The sequence below is a fragment of the Dermacentor silvarum genome, chromosome 11 (genome assembly GCF_013339745.2).
Source record: "Dermacentor silvarum isolate Dsil-2018 chromosome 11, BIME_Dsil_1.4, whole genome shotgun sequence".
NCBI classification, from domain to species: Eukaryota; Metazoa; Arthropoda; class Arachnida; order Ixodida; family Ixodidae; genus Dermacentor; species Dermacentor silvarum.
The window spans coordinates 104,102,800-104,120,827 of record NC_051164.1 but is presented as its reverse complement, the minus strand read 5'-3'; the positions used below and the strand labels follow the sequence as shown (position 1 = coordinate 104,120,827).

Here is an 18,028-nt window from a genome sequence, read left to right as displayed (position 1 = left end):
GTTCTACCAATCACAAAGCGGCGCTCGGTTCCTTGTAGCACCACCAGATGGCACTCGCCTTCGCGCATCCGCTCAGCGACAGCACCGGCCATGCGGGGGAAATAAAAAAAAGAACCAGAAAGCTCGCCTTCGTGCATAGCGTATTCATTTTGACCACCTGGATTTCTCTAATGTGCCGCCAATTCGCGGTACACGAGCATATTTTGCAGTCCGCCACCACCGGAATGCGACCGCCGCAGCAGGGAATCGAACCCAGGACCTTAAGCTCAGGAGCTGGTAACGCCATAGCGGCTTAGTTACTGCTAAAGATGTTACCATGTTTCTGCTGTCGCTAACGATATCAGGCAACGCTGATTATTTACGGTCATCGTTCTCTCAAAACAAAGACGAGCCCGCCGTTTCAACTCGCAAGCATGCTAACAGCTGACTGGCAGGTTCTATAATTTACCTCGTCACCACCGAGGACATATCTAATACTCGATGACGCATGTATAAAAGCGGCCAGACGCAAGCAAATTCGATTTCACTACTGCGGACCGCTTCAATTGCTGTCACCGTCACCGAGCTGTATGTTCTTAGTTTATCTGTATCTATCCTTTTAACAGCGAAGCTGTTTAAGCTCGAGGTTGGTCCGTCGGCCGTGCGCAGAAAAACCTCCGCCGAGCGATGACGTCACCATGCGTCACCTAGTAAGGCGTCGCCCAGCTGCGCCGAGCCTCGTCACAGCTGCGGAAGCAGTGCTAAATCGTGACGTCACTGCGCCGATTCTAATAATGGCTTGGCGTCGCCGCGGCGGCGACGGAATGCCCCGCGTCTCCGCGCAGATCACATCGCCTTGAAGATGGGGCGACCGAAGAAGTGCGTTACTCCCGAAGAAGAGGAAGCGCGGCGCGAAAAACCTTCGTGCCGCTACTCGATAGCGGATGAGACGACTTCGAATCAACCCCGAGTATCGCGCTGGTGAAGCGATGGCGAAACCTCGCGAAAACTTAGAGGATCCGAGATAAAGCTGGGTGGGATCGCCAGCTTCGCTGTTTGCGCAGTCTTCGCGCCACTAGTGTGAAGCTTCCCCCATTTTTTTTAAAGCTAAATCAAGGAAAAACGTTCGCTCGATCAAGTGATCGCACTCTATTCCAAGTCTATGCCTACCTGCTTGCCTGTCTGCATGCCTGCCTGTGTACCATCACATCCACGTGGCAACATACTCACGGACATTGTGTTTCCTAAAAAATCCCCAGAGGTAACAGTGGCGCTAGTGTCGACAAGAGCTGCACATATGCTACGTGATTCAGCCAGCATGGGAATGGTAGCCAGCATAGATGGATTTGCCGAACCTTCGTCCTCCTAGCTTCAAACTATTTGGTGGCCTTGCAAATTGATCATTTTCAGCAACTCGTCGTGTTGCGAACCAGTTCTGTGGAAGCCCGCTAGGTGGAGGTCGGGAGAATCGTGACTGTCATCGACAATGCAGTATATCCGAAGCTACAAAAGATACCCGAACGGCTTTTTCAGAAGTTTCGGTTTCCGTTTGCTTTTCTCGGAAAACAGAGCCACAAAGGAAACCCAAGCGGAGAAACGTGTTTGGATTTCCTTTGTGGCTTCGGCTACTGCCGGGTGGTTGACAAACTTTCGCTTTCGGCATATTGCGTGCAAACGCCACAATTTGCAATGAATAAGTCTTGCTGTGTTTTGAAAACGTTCAGTGTTTAAATCAAAACACTGTGGTTTCACGTGCCGAAACTACTTGAACTGATTATGAGGCGCGCAGTAGACTCCGGATTCGTTTTGACCACCTGGGGGTTCTTTAACGTGCACCGAACTACAAGCACACGAGCGTTCTTGCATTTCGCCCTCTAGTATTTCTTGTAGGAAACGCTATTCTCATGACACGGCCTCGGAGGTCGGGCAGTGTACAGCGCACACCGCTGAATCTCGGAGGCCACGGTCATGAGCACAAGAACTTTCCCACTTTAGGTGCCGTGCACTCGTCCTGCGTCGTGCTCCAACAAACGAAAAAAAGCAAGCCTTGCGCGAGCATCCGCCAGCTGTTGGACACAACCGCGCAAGTTTCGCAGACAGTTGCTCGAGGAAAGCTGAACGGACCACACGGGTACGGCCTCAAGCGCACCACAGTGATTGTAGCTGTTCGTTCTCTTCCGTTACCTAAGAAATACATGTGGCCGGAAAGCTTTGATATACGGGGTGTCTCGCGTAACTTGTGGCAAAGTTTAAAAATATGCGAGTGGCCAAGTAGCTGGACAGAACCAAGGTAAAGTTGTTTGCCGTCGCGTGCAGCAAGTCAGAGTATTATTGCATTTTGCCTAATTATATAATTAGCTGTTATTATTTAATTAACTTTTCCGATATTTTATTCGGAGCAAAATTGTCAGTCAGGAAATTGCAAGCTATCATAGAAAATTCCCGATCCCTCTTTCTGTTGCTCAACACTTGCTGCGAAAATGTTTTTTTCCAAGCGTTAGAGAAAAACCGCAAAACACAAAAGTGAGGCGCGACTTGTCGCACGGCACTTCTCGCGTCCGCTTGCGGGCTTATTGTTACCTCGTTTTACATTACCTTGGTTCTGTCCCGCAACTGGCCACTCGCGTGTCTTCAAGTTTTGCCACAAGTTACCTGGGACACGCCGTATATAGCAGCTGTGTTCTTCCGTCATGATAATGCATCCGCTATATTGTGGCCGAGTGATTTATTTTGATGACATTGGAAATGTTGGCGCCTGCTGTGTCACCGGCTTCTCCACAAACAATAGATTGTCCAATGAGCAAAGGGTGAAAACATGAGGTGACGTGAAAAAAAAAAAAAGACGATCCGGCAATGAAGCACATTTCGTAAACATGCTCAAACAACATCAGTCAACATAGAAAAAAAAAGCACACAAATCAATCTACGTATAACTCACGCAGAGTGATGCGACATAACACTAACGCACAAGGACATACGAAGCGTTAATACCGAGATGCAATGTCACTTTCAGTAAAGAAGGTTATTAAAGTTTTCGGAGCTGATAGCTGTAATGATATGCGCTGTCCCATGGGTGTGGCGTTTTTTTTTTATTATTATTATTACTGAGATAAAAACGAGCATAGGAGTTGTCGCCGTTTTCTGGCGACGGCTAACTTTTTTCGCTTGATTCATAATATGGGATTAAAAATTAAGCAAATATAAATGCTTGCATTAGGCAATGCCTCAAAAATAGTGATTATAAAACTAAGAGACGTCCAACACAGAGTGAAAGTCTCTTTCAAGCTGTAATTTTCTCCTAAAGTCATCGTCGTCCAAATACCAATCCCAAGAAATGTGACGCGACGTTGTTCCATACACCTTTGTTTCGCCGTGCGCAAGACGACGACATTAGGAGAAAATATTACCTTATAGCAGGTGTGTTATCATGAGGAAAGAGCGCAGCTGTTATATATCTTCGCTTTACGGCCGTATATGTTTTCGCAATAATGGAAGGATCTCCTTTCTTTTTTTTTTTTTTTCAAATGCCTCCTTCAGGCGCAACTACCTTCAGCAATTACTGCGCCCTCTATGTTGCCCATCCTTCTCCATTCTTGTAGCGCTGCTTCCAAGTATTCTCGCAATGTACCCAGCAAGGTCAAGTTTCAACCTTTCTTCAACCAACTTCACTTTTTCTTGGTCGATCTGACTGTCCTCGTTCGACCATTTGTTAAACTTGCGCGGTTAGTCGAACAGCTGCAGCTGATTCCGGCGCAGGACTTGTTGTTTGGTGGCAATGTCCGAATTCTTAGGAAGTCAGCTACTCCTAAAATATTGGGTGGCTTGAGAAGGTCCTGTTGGGGGATATTTATGCTAAACTTCTTCCATAACAATTTCTGGCTTAAATTTACCCACCGCGACATGCACCAATTACTATTTAGGCTTGATTTATCAATCTTGTCATTACTGGATTTATTAGTGATCTCCACATAGCCTCTAGTGTGTGCAACTACTACAAGTAATGTTCTGCCGAAAAAAAATAAGCAATCGGCTATATATCTTTATTGCACTGTTTTGAATAAATATTGGCCATCTCTGGGAAAAGCGCCTGTCATATCACTATTTCTTTTCATCTCTTTAGCACACTTTAAAGAAAGGCACACTGGAGATAGACATATGCCTTTGATACGTTAGTGTCCTTTATATTATGAGCTCTCTATTTGAAGGAATTGAGAATGATGTACAGAAACGAGCTTAGAGCCCGTTTACACCCGTTCTCAGCGACTGCCCTTGCAGAAGTTTTTTCTCAAGATGGCACTGCTTCTTAGCAGGAAGAATACTCAATACAACAAAAGGTCACGAATGCCGACGTAAGGCGGACTTAACGTCGATACAATGTAAACTGCGTCTTATTTTTGTTCCGAACAAGAATACATTTGTGAAAGGAACGGTCGCTGCACCGCTGGAATGGGCGAAACGAAGCCTGAAAGCGTTTCTCATGAGCCCTGACCTTGTTCTCAACATGAACTCGGCCGAAGGTTAAGTGCGATCAAATGGCTGGCGACCGATCGCATTGTCTGCGCGATTTATAGACTCCCAACAGTGTGGCTGGAAGGTTTCAACTTGTGTTACTTCTATGACCATTGCTTAGGATGACGATCAATGCTCAAAGAATTAAGTTCAGTCGAAATCCTGACGTGTACGTCCCGCTACATTCAGATAGAACTTCCTGTTTTTGAAATGTTTATAATGACTGACTTTTTTCGCCCCAGAGGCGAGATCAGGGTCACGAGTGTGAGAGGCGTCGCACTTTATATAGGAGTTTTACTCTTTACTTCCCCCGAGAAACTTAGCATGCCAGCGATTTCTGATAGACACCTCCCACTCCCGTGCCATCAGAACTCATATACACGCAGAAATGTGGGCAGAAATTTAAACCATGACCTTGTTTGTACTGGGCAGCAGAATGCCGTGAGTCAAAGCGACGGGCAGGGCGGAACCGGTTTGACGACATTATTATCGTGTATACTGCAGAGACCATGTGTTTTACATGGTCAATTATGTATTACAAAGCTTGCAATGAGGTTGTTGCTTACTTTCTCTCAAAGTGTGCGGTTGCATCATTTCATCAAAAGGACAGGACACAATGAAACCCGGAAATGGTTGTTGGACGACTTCTAGTTACGTAATTATATGTGTGTATAACGTAAATGATATGGCGCTCTGAAGCGGCGCGCGCTACTTCTTATCCAAGAACAACATTTCAGCTAGATAAGTTTATGTTATGTTAATGATCCATTAGATGATTAGATTTAACGCAAATGTCCGGGAATCAAGCCGGGTCCCCCACGTGGGAAGCGAGCGGTTTAGCGTGAAGCCAATTCCACGGACTGTATACAACGGATCCTGAACTGGCGTATCTAGCGGTGGCGCGTGTTGCTATATACCGGAGATCTCGGAGGCTGGTGCATTCGTTGGTGCGGCTTGCGTCGCGGTCGCAGACCGCGGTGCCAAAGGTAAGACGCACCAGCGTATAAAGACGCCCAGTTCACAGCTGGCCGTCGTCGGCGCTGCTTTAGTGATGGCTTTTAGAAATTAAGGAGCCGGTAACAAAACAAGACACGATGGAACAAATGCAATAATTGCTTACAGCTGGCTTAAAATGGCGACCATGACGTCACGGGCACTTTCGGCCTATATGCTTTCCACCACCCTCAATGCGGCAAAGGCCTAGCCCTCGAAATCGGCTTGCATAACTCTGAAGGCGCATTCGCTGATGGTTGCTAGGTGGACGCCACCCATCCGCTCTCTCGGATTCCCATTTTGCTAAACTTTCGCGTTGATCTAGATGTGTTTAAACCACGGTGTAAGATATATACTCTTTAAGTGGGGACACTTCTCGGCTTGCTTGCTAGACGCGATCGACCAGATAAAGTAGCAAGGGCGCGCGTCTATCGGGGCGGTGACGGCAGCGGATACCTATCGGCGGAACGACACAACTTCAGTTAGAACGCAGGCGAGAGCGTGCGCCGAGAAGGAACGCCCTCTCCCCGGTGACCTACTTTCGTGCGTCACTCAATCATTTCGGATTTCCCGCGAACCGCCGGTTGCTATAACAACGGGAGATTAAACCAATAAAAAGCTTGCTGTGTTAAAGTTGCGTCGTACTGCCGATAGGTATCCGCTGCCATCACCGGGTCGATCGGTGCGCCCCTTTGCTACTTTATCTGGTCGATCGAGTCTGGCGAGTGACCTCACCTAAAGAGTATATATCTTACACCGTGGTTTGAACTTATCTCCTCAAGGGAAAGCGAATTTTATCCTTATCGGAAATACATCGACGAAATTGTTTCCTTCATTGAATTGTGGTGCTCGCGTTTATAGTCCCCGAGGAAGAACATCACTCAGCCTCTTCATAGATGGTGTCAGCGTTCGAAAGCAAAGTACATTGCCGGACCGACGCGAGACGGCGACGGCCAGCGCATGCGTCTCTGGAAACGTTCCAAACAGCCGGGCTGCAACGCGCAAAGCCATGAAGAAACAACGGCTCCTTTTCCTGTCCACTTGCGCTTGAGAAGACACCTGCGCATGTGCACCTGCTTCTTGGCTCGGTTCCTGTTTTCTTTTTCTTTTTTCATGTTTCGTTGTCCGCACAGCCACCTATTCTTATCCGCGCTTCTTTTTTTTTTATTACTTTTCAAAGTAATGCGCCTGCACCACGTTGGAACAAGACAATAAAGGCAGCACTGCTGTATGACGCGGCTATATCATAACAAGACGTCTCATTCTAAACTAGGTGAAATGCTTCTACCGCAGAGGTCTACTAAATCTGCTTAACGTAGATGAGTATAGTAACTAAATAAAGGAGCATCATTCGTTGACGTTGCACACAAGTTAGTCGAGTTTACGGCCGATGATGCCAGGGGAGTTTTGTATTTCTATTCTTCGTGCGTAGCTTTAACAAAAATACAACAAAAAAACCTCGTGTTGTTGTCATGCGTTCCTGCACGCCTTGTCTTCTATATAAAGTAGCCATATACCGAAGCATTTTTGTGCTATCTATAGGCAGTGTTGAGAAAAATACGAGAAACAAGAGCATAAACTGATGAATTATAGAAATGCCAAAAAATGTGGTTGATCCCTCTTATATAGGAATCGGTATAGAACACGAAAGTGAAACGTGTCTTCACAGAAGTAGTGTAATGTTTATTGCACATTGATATATAATGTCTATTGGTGTTTTGTGGCTAAAGCGCCCTTAGGCGTTGATGCACCCACGCTGACGCCTGGTGGCACGTCTCCTCCATCACGACTACCAACGTCGATGACCATGAGCAACCGTCGTGCATATGGAAGCTGCACTACGCTGCACACGCTAGCACAACGCGAAAGACGAAGCACGTAACTGACACACTAATACAACGCGCAAGACAAAGCACGTAACTGAATCGTCACCGAGTCAAATCAGCGCGTACAGCGCGTCGTAATTGCAGCCTCCGCGATCAACTTCAGAAACATTTTCAGAGCTAATTGCGGAGGCCACGCTCCGCTGTGCTGAGTACGGTGAACGCCACCTAGTTGGTAGTGCTTCTTGATGCGAGCGTCCCTTCGAATGCTGGCATCGAGGCGTCGTAGTGCTGAGACCACCGAAGCGTTCACTGTCGGTGCGCGTTAGTGTCATAATGCAGTACTTCTCTTTTCTGCTCGTAGGCGGCGGCACCGCCCCGAGCAAGAGCGCGGGTACACGGAGGAGTGTTAGATATATAAGGCGCGTCTGTGTAGCTCTCTGCAAATGCGTTTGTGGCGCATTGGGTTAAACGCTCGGCGATCTATCGTCGCGGACCGAGAGGTCGTGGGTTCGATTTCCAAATTTTGCATGTTTGTGGAACTTTTTCTCCTGGTTTCTTTCTTTGTATTATGTTCGTGTATGTCTTGGTGGACCCCGGCATAAAACACTTTCGTGTTAAAAAAATTAAACGTCCCCTGTTTGGAAACAAGACACCACTAATAAAGGCAGAGTTTAGACTAATGCTTCGACGACGTACCATATGTACATGCTATTTAATGATATTGCTATTTTAATTGATTTCATATTTATGTTGCACTTCACTTTACAAGACATGTATATACACTCCGGGCATCATGTATGGTACTATGGAAAGCCCTGCTAAGGGTCTGGTTTGTGGGCCGCTGTCAGGCTGCAGACCACAGCTTTTAGCCCGCAAACCTTTCCAACAATAATTTGGGAAATTATTATTTCAGTCAATTCAAACGCCTAAAAACGCACAGAGTTGATTTGCGGATTGTTCTCTCACGTGACTGCTGCATAGACTGGCGCCTAAAGCACTCGCTGAAAAAGTTAAACGTGTGGAGCTTTCATTGAATTCTTCAACTATCCTTGAGAAATGAAACCGACAGATTCGAGACACCTCTCAAGCATGTATACTGTGTATGCCTGTATTCCATAGAGGGCTCAGTAGACCCGTCGAAGGGCGTCAAATATTCCGCCACTAGCGATGGACGACGGTCGCGGCGATCTCTGCTTTGCTCGTTTTATATAACATACGTCCCACATCATTATCATCATCATTATCATCATCATAATCACCACCACCATTACCACATGCGTCATTGCCAGAATCACCACCCATGAGCTTAAAAAATTGTAGCACGCTCCAATTCCATGGGTACAGGAGACACGTTTCGAGTTCTCAGAAGAGGACACGAACCACCACAAGGCGACTGCATCACATGTCTTCATTTCATGTACGAGCGGCAGGCAGTGGCAAAAGTCAAAGTTGAGGTCTTTAATGCAAGTATCTAAATTGCTGATTCATCATCAGTGACAGGCTCCTCACCAAGTGTCCCCACGAACAATGAGGCTTTGCGACAGATCCGTAAGGCGGTGCGAGCAATTCATCTTCCGTCACCAACCGCAAAAGACATATTATGCAATATGAGATGTCAACGGCCGTTTAAAATTTGGCACTGTCCGCCATTTGTCGGTTGCTTTCTTGCTCTCTTTCGTAGCACAACTGTGAGCAAGTCGAATGTCGACTGGGCATATCTAACGCAGATTTTCTTTTTTTTTTTTTTTTTTGCTTTTCTGGTTACCATAAACTGCATGTACAGGTACATAACCTGGGCCGGTATTTTGTAGCGATGCCTTTCCGATGCTAATGCCTTTTCGCTCTTTTCGCGCTCGGTCAGTGGTCAGAGCGACGGTCCGCTCACGTTATCAACGGGATCAGCCGGCCGTGAGCGGTGGATGATAAGATTAGTATAGAATAAAGAATAACGTATCGATACAAAATACCAGCCTTGGGCTAGTCTAGGCGCACGAGCACTCTATGTCTCGCATTGTCTAGCAACTATCGTTTTCAAGCACTTCATTGCCTACGCGTTTAAAACATGGATAACTGCAATCTAGTTGCCGCAATATCAATTTGGGCGAGCAAATTAGGAGAGGATGCGAATTTTTGCATCAGAGGCCGACGGTACCATGAGCTAACTACTTGGTTTGTTCACATTTCGTTTTATGACAAATCATTCATAATGTCATTGCGACCGCAAAACACCAAGAAACGACTAAAATCGGCCAATCATACGAATTTTACAAATCGTCAAGTCATATATGCAAAAGTCCATAGCAGTACTCTCCTACAATCCGAGTGTAGTAGTCACGCAAACTCTATGAGAAAACACATAGTAGTACTCCCATAGTAGGCCCACTGCAAACACGGCGGTACTCACTGACAACTTCGTGACATTTTAACGCCGCACATTGCGCTCACTGACTTCTCAGAACTGTTCACTGCATATGCACGAAATTCATGCAGTACGACTATCTAAGGGAAGTTGGTAACAATTCACTCAAGCATTCGTCATAATCCCTCGTGCAAACAGTCGAAGAAGAAGCCCATGTATACAACTTCCGGTGCAATACGAAAGCTTCGAGCGCCATACCAAACTGAGCCTGCGCCGCGACATCCTCGTGAATTCCTTGTTTAATATTTTAAGTGTGTTCATGTATGAAATTGATATAGTCAGCGTAAAGCTTATTTCAGCTCTTTATAGTGTGTTACGGTTCCCTGAAAGACTCGCCGACGTCACACAGCCTCACTGATCTCCCAAAATATCACCAAATGCCGTTTGTCCGTGGTCACCAGGTTAAAAGAGTCACTCTTTTAAATTACCCGTTTACCCATGATGAGTAGTGCGCCATAACTATGACATATAGAAATATTTCGTTCCGATCATATACAAATAACACGATTATCACTGAGGAAGTGTAATTCTTCATTCGTTGTCGCTCGTAACAGTTTTGTTCTTTTGTTTGCGAGAACTGTTTGTAACTATCCATATCAATTAAGCCGTTCACAAACCGCCGTGGTTACTTAGTGACTCTGGCGTTGCACTGATAAGCACGAGGCCACGGAATCAAATTCCGGCCACGGCGGCTGTATTTCGATGGAGGCGAAATACAAAAACACCCGCGTAACCTGCATTGGGTGCACGTTAAAGAACCCCAGATAGTCAAAATTAATCCGGAGTCCCTCCCTACGGCGTGCCTCATAATCATATTGTGGTTTTAGCACGTAACATCACAAAATTCAAAGCCATTGACACTGTCCTTACGAACAGGTCTTTCATATTAACGGCTTCTTGAAACTTTTCCCATATATGCCTACCGAGGTCAACTCCGTTTTGGGGATTTGAGCTAAAATCATTGCCCCGCCATTACGTTATGTCTGTTTTACGATTCGTGCTGTTCTTTTTTTTTTAACTTTGACTGCTCTACCTGAGTAGGTCGTCCTCAAGGGCCCCTTCTGCAGACGAGTGTTCTATTAAGTTCACGCCAACAACTACACTGGAACCCCCAACAGCCATCTGGCGTCCTGAACCTTACTCGTATATGTCAGCGCATGCGGCCAAGAAACAGTTCCAGTGAAGTTTGCAGCTTCAAAGTGAAATAAAATAAAAAATATGAGCTTCTCTGCGGGTGCAGACTAGCTCAACCTAGCAATTATTACAATGGGAGAAGTGAAATTCCACTCGAAAAGAACATATGCAAAACAAGTTTGAACACACAATGAGCTATAATAACATATTTATCAAAGGGCATAGAAATCTACTTTGGTAGGCTGCATTCATTGGTGCGCTTACTGCGCACTTCCGCCAAAGAACCAGAAATTGCGGCCAGACGGCGTACAGCAAGTTTACGGTAGAGTTAACTTGTCTGTCAAGTACGCTCATGTGTAAAGAACATGGCAGTACGTCATCGGTTAAGTATAAACACCGATGAACTTGCGCTGTTTCACAGTCATCAAAGTTAGCTTTTTAGGACATTTATGAAGATTACTCACCTGCCGTCTAGTGAATTAAAGGTAATACAGCTGCTTTAGCGTTGAAAAGGTCCATGCCCTTTCTTTCCTGCAACGCCGATTAAAGCAATTTCGCTTCTTTACTGAACTTCGCATGTTTGTGCATGTTTGTGAGTGTTTTTGTACCATACATTATTTCCGTTCCTTGACTTGTGTGTAGAACTTTGTATGCGTTCGTGGTTATTAATTCTATTGAGTGTTTTGGAGTGATTCTTGTGAGTTAATTCGTTCGCCCCGCGACGAGCAGTTGCCGCTTAACGACACCAGCCTCTCCTTTGAGGCGTGTCACAAAAAGCCACACTTGTTTGGATGGCAGTGATAACGACGTCATACATATAAGCATTTCTCGCCCCAGTCTTCCGTAATCATCATCTGCGCTTTGATAAGGTCGCCCACAGTATCGTCGCTTGTGGATGCACATGGTGGCCATGCGTGAAAGGCTAAAAGCTAATCTGCATCGAGGCAGTAATTCCTGCGGCAGTCACAGCTGTTGTAAGCGCGAACAAGAGGCCAGGACGAGTGAATGCCCTCTCTTTCGCTTGCTTCTTGTTCTCGCTAAGCTCGACTAGGAATTCTAACCAGCCATCCCGTTAACAATGCCCATTGCAGAAGCGTCGGTTGAATGATTGTGCGTCTAGCATTCCTCTAATCTGTCCTCATCTTGACGCCTATTCTCTTCTCTTCCCCTTCCCCTTTCACCCCAGCGCAAAGTGAGCTAAAGCGCACTAGCTCAGGCCGACTTCTTTGACTTTCATTCCTTGAATAAAGTCGCTCTATCTCTTGGTTTAACTCAGAACTGCGGATAATTCTGAAGTAGTTCCTTTGATATAGTCAGTGCCATCATACATAAATGATCTTAAGCAACGTGAACGGTCCCCCTTCATCTCGTCTCTGTGTCGTAGTTATGTGGCACTTGGCGCCCGCTATGTCAGACGACTTTTTTATTTTTATGAGAACTACATCAACCCATTAGCTCACCCATTAGCTGTTACTGTAACAGGCTAAGAATTGGGGAAGAGCAACCGAACTGTTGTGACGTACTCGCTTCAGGAATGCCAGCCTCATGCATGCACTAGCCTTTCTTGCTTTCAACAATGGCCGGATGTACGTGGTACTTATGTGTATCAAAATATCCGCTCCATGATCGGTATAGCTTTTGCTGAGCATGCTTACGTATTCAACTTTGCACACTTATCTATTCTGTTCTCATCATCATGCTTCGTCGCTCATCTTCCCCCGCGAAGAGCAACAGCCGCACGTGAGCTCAGGTCGACGATCCTGCCTTTTCTGCATTTAAAATTTACCTCTAATCATGCAAACAAGCAGCCACTTTCTGACAGCCGTCTCTCTACAGTAGCTCTAATATTGATGCTCATGTCCAGGGCTAGTTCGCCGTGCAGCCAATTTTCCTCTCCACACAAAGATGCGAAGTACAGCTGCAAGTAATCGCCTGCCTCTAAAGTATCGTCAAATGAGAGCTAATGACGCCCAACCAGCCTCAGTTGTGCCCACTCAAGTCCCCTACTTCTAAATTTCTTGCTGCCTACCAATATCAACACAGTGCTAGCAAGTGCACCGCGCGCTCACTTGTGCCAAGGTGGGACCAAAACTAAAGGCAACACGTGTGCCGCATTGTGGAGCATAAGAAGTGCAGGTTCCGTTGGTGAAATCCAGTACATATCACCTGAAATCTTCAAATTGAGAACTCCGTAGCAGATATTACCAAGTAAAATTTGAACTCCCACTAATAAACTACTCGCGGTTTCAATGCCGATAAGGTGTTCTATCCCCATGTGATCACACAGTTATATCCGCAACAACATCCAGCACTATATATATACAAGTGACATATATCCTTTCACTTGTTCTTTCCTGCCCCGTTTTTGGTAAGGCTCACATAGTGGTTGGTCATGTTTAAGAACACTTCTTGAGTGGCGGGTGTGAAGCATTTGTAGCGCAACGGCGCGAGCTAATTTCGCTTTAGGCGTACAATAAACAATCAAAACTGACAAACACTTCGGACCCTCTCCTCAAGTAGTGTTCTCAAGCAAGGTCGTACAAGTATGTGGTGAATTTACCCTGCCGCCGCGAACCCTACGGTAGTCAAGTCTTCAAGCGGCTGCATAATCACGTGATGCTACGTCTGACGCAACAGTCTAAACGCCACTACTCTCGTCGCTGATAAGTAAAAGTAGCTGTGTAATGGTGATGCTCTCACCGCCGCTTGTCTGCTACAAGGCTGGGCTTCTGTCTTGCTGGCAACTAAAGCCGCTCACCGCATCTTCATCGCGCAGATCTTAGCGCGCTCCGCGGACGATAGCCGTGGCCTTTACGCTGTTTTTGACAGACTGTTGCACTTCCGCTAACAAGAGTGAGCAGAGTCCAAGTAACGACCGTCTGTCCTATTGTTCTGTCGTACCTTGTTTGTACTAAGGCCCGCTTCAAAATCCGCCCTTCAAGAAGCCTTCTGAATCACAGTGATCGCATATTGATTACACTCCAGGACCTAGCAAGCCAAACGATGACATTCTCAAGCCTGCTGCGTACGGTCGCGCTAAATCTACTGCGTACAGTATCCGAAAAGCGCCCGTCTGTCACAGCTGTTCTTCCGTCCCCTTTGTCTGCAAATATTCCCTTCTAGACTAGCTCTTCAGAAAGCGTGCTCGAGAACCATAGTGGCCGCAATACTCACTTGATGACGTTCCCCGACTTGGCAAGCTCGGTGGTCAGGTTGCCCCAAGCGCGCTGCGTGTTCCACAACTTTGCATTCTCGTCACCACCGTTGATCACCGAGTCCCGGCGATACTCGATGGTGGAGGCCCTGCGCAACGCCTTCTGCAGTTCCGAGGGTCGCGGAGCCCTCGCGTTGGCACCGGTGGCACCGCCGGCGGCGGCATCGTCCGCCGTTTCCGATTCCGGCGGCGTGTCGCCTCCCGGAAGCTGGGTGAGGAAGTCGCGGAAGCCCTTCTCGAAGTCGCGGAAGTCTATCCGTCCGTCATCGTCGTGGTCCAAGTCCTCGAATATGGCGTCGGCGTCCTGGCTGCTGATGCTGAACCGGTGGCACAGCTTGCGCAGCTCTTCGCGGTCCAAGTATCCCGTGCCGCGAGTGTCACACGCGCGGAACAGCTGCTCCAGCTGCAGCGTGGCCATCGGGTCGACTGCGGCTGCGGTGTTCGGCAACGGCGGCGGCGCGCTCTCCGCGGATCGCGGCTTGGCCGTTCCGGCTTTCGACGCCAGGGTTCTCGCTCTGAAGTTCTCGTTTTCCCTTCAGTGGGACCCGGCGGGGGTCAGGATAAATCCATCTTCGTGGGGCTTATCTTAATCGGTGTCCAGCTGGAGTCTAACGCCCGCACGTGAGGCCCTCGGAGTCTGCCTGTCGCCTCCCGTCGTTCCACCTGGTTGTCATTCAACTGCGTAAGAGAGCAGAAAGAAGCAGCGTGAGCAGAGAGCTGAGCAGAGGGAAAGAAGCTGCGATCAGTCACTTAGACCACTGCATTTAAAATACCGCTATATAAGTGGTTCAGCTTTTTAAAACTGCGTACTTTTTTTTAAAAAACAGCTTTTTAAAAACTATCGCATTGGAATGGCGGATTCATGTGTGCTAAGTGAAAGTATGAAGAGACCATCGATCATCTTCTGTGCGACTGTTCTTATTCTCGCTGGGCGATAGGCCATTTACACAAGCAAATGTCTTAGGAGCCTGGACTACCAGCTCAACAGCCCAGAAAGCCATTTGAGCTCTTCTACAGTACTTAAAGGAGACAGACTTGCATTCCCGGCTTTAGATACGCTGCACCTGGCTTAGTGCACGTGAAAGTGCGATCAAGACTCATGTCTCCTCTCTCTCTCTCTTTCTTTCTTTCACTCCCCCATCCCCCTGCAGCAAACTGGACGAAGTCCAGTTATTCTCCCTGCCTTTTCTTCCGCTCTTCTCTCTCTCTCATACATACATACATACATACATACATACATACATACATACATACATACATACATACATACATACATACATACATACATACATACATACATACATACATACATACATACATACATACATACATACATACATACATACATACATACATACATACATACATACATACATACATACATACATACATACATACATACATACATACATACATACATACATACATACATACATACATACATACATACAATTCGGTACTAGGGACTGAACAGCTGTTATGTGGCCGAACTGTTTATTCCATACTAATACCAGTTAGATTTTTCTGCATTCTAGCCTTCTGTGTTCATACCCGAGCTCTTGCTATTCAGACAAGCGGCAAACGAGGTTGAAGGTAGTCCAAAAATGGAAAAGTTAACGGTCGTTTCAATATAGCGCACAACAGTTGCTTTGCAGAACAAGTTGTCAAGACTGTCGGTGACCTTGCAACGTAGTGCACAGAATGCAGAGTGCATATGGCTACACAGGAAGCTATTCTTTTTTTTTTTTACGCGTTAGAAATGCAGGTCATGGTTTCGCGTCCGCCACAGTTTCAATGTAGTGGTCGTCTGTTAGAGGCTAACGCAAAAAAATCAAAACTTTTTTTTTTCGTCATGTCAATCTAGGGACGTATTCTGGGACGATCACTTTCGGCGATACTATCGACTCGGCCATCAGACGCGCGCTGATTGGCTGGTTGAGCAAAATTGGATGAGCTGACTGGCTGGTTGAGCGCTACGTCTCGCGAAGGCGATAGTATCGCCGTGTGATCGTCCGAAAATACGTCCCCTAGTCGCCATATTCTACCTGTGAGCTGTAGCTTTCTGTTAACAGGGGAGATGCAAAAAAGATTTCAGTTCCTTAATTTATTTCATCGGGACTGTATACGCCTAAGTAGCTACGTGGCTCTGGATCAACACGCCTAAGTAAACAAATACTAAATTCAAACATAAGTCAGTGGAACTTTAGTTATGCCTGTTACCACCCCATTTATAGGTGCTCCTCGTAATATTTATCCATCCGTCCATGAACAGGAAACGTCCGGGAGATAATGTTGGCTCCAGTGGACAGTACCTGTTAGTCCTTGTCGCATGAGTAATGTGAGCACATCTAACGCAGAAATAAAACGTGATGACGAGGCAACACATAAGCAACTTTCTTCCCGTAGCACAATAGTGGTGTTTGAGAGAAACACCTTGGTATGGTCGAATCAAGTACGCCAATTCCATGTAGCCGCGCAAGAAAAACACAAAACGCTAAGGAATGGATGACACGTATTTAGGGTTGCCAACAATCCCGAATTTATCGGGACAGTCCCAACGTTTGAGTAAACTTGGACGCATTCGCTTACTAACTGAGTTAACAAGCATGGTGTCAGCGGGCACAAGCAAACACGGATAGATAACACTCGATGACCGCAGACAACCACTGTCAAAACGCTGGCGTGAGCAAGCGCAGCAGCAGCAGCGACCAAAGGTTCGTGCGGTCTATCGCTTCAACGGAAACTGAGCGGCGAAAGCACAGCGCATACAAAGGTAAGAGCCGTGTGGAGATCGCTTTCAAGATACGGTGCACGCCACAGCCCGGAGCCGCGCAAAGTACAAGTACGCAGTTGCTGGTAGAGTAAAAGCGGCGCCTCCTCCCTCCCCCCCCCCGCGCTTCCTTCCCGCTTTCCTCCTTTCGCGTAGGAGATTGATTCGCCAGTTCCCTTACCGCCCGGTCGCAAGATACGCATTTGGTGCCGCAGCTAAACGTCACCTCCCCTTCCTCCCTTCCATCCCCCCACGGCCTTTCGCACGACAGAATACGTCGCGTTTGCTCTCCGCCGTGCGTTCGCTCTCTGTGAAAGCGCGCCAGGGACATGCGCTTTTACTCGCACATACAGCATACGGCGCGCGGCGATGATTTTATCGCCATTGGACTTTGTACGGAACCTCACAGCGATGGCGACAACGACGACGACGGCAGAAATACGCTTCGAGTGTCCATATAATTGCTATCGCAATAAAATTGTTCAACTTCGGTGCACGTGCACACTCTGGCGGCTCCTGGCACTGACAGAGTCGGTCGTCGCGAGCCGCCGCCCCCTTCTCCCTCTGCCGACTTCGTCCACTCGAAGAGTTGGCAACCCTACACGTATTCCTATAACGTATTTCGACTCGCCCCCCCCCCCCCCAGCTTTCTTTTCTTGTGCAAGTATCTCATTTTGAAGACCCCGTTTCCTTACACCAGGCCAAATTCGATCACTCACTGAAAAAAGAGAGCCCTATTCAAACAAGCAGCGATATTCTTCTTTAACCTATATCTTATCTCTTCACATCATCAGCTGCTAATTTCCACTATTAAAGTATCCATAGATTGACATAGTACCCTTTCCTAGCAGCAACGGTAATGTTCACTGTTTTCTTGACCGTGCTGCCTCTTCCCTATGTACGCACTACATGTTCAAATAATCTGTCTTCCCTCTTGCCTCATTGACAGAAACATCCGAAATATTGAGACCCGCCGTGGTGGCGTAGTGGCTATGGCGTTGCGCTACTAAGGCCGAGGGCGCGGGATCGAATCCCGGCCGCGGCGGCCGCACTTCGATGGGAGTGAAATACAAAAAGCGCCCTTGTGCTGTGAATTGGGTGCATGTTAGGGAACCCTAGGTGGCATAATTTAATCCGGAGTCCCTCACTACGGCGTGCCCTATAATCATATCGTGGTTTTGGCA

At 47.0% G+C, this 18,028-nt stretch overlaps 1 protein-coding gene across 1 annotated transcript in view; it reads right to left on the bottom strand.

The window, feature by feature from the left end:
• The window catches only part of LOC119432948 (ras and EF-hand domain-containing protein homolog), a 96,856-nt gene that overhangs the window by 65,990 nt on the left and 12,838 nt on the right, over positions 1-18,028 (bottom strand). Inside the window, 1 exon segment of the mRNA XM_049659423.1 lies at positions 14,035-14,752. Coding sequence (XP_049515380.1) covers positions 14,035-14,492 — 458 coding nt within the window. The 5' untranslated portion in view covers positions 14,493-14,752.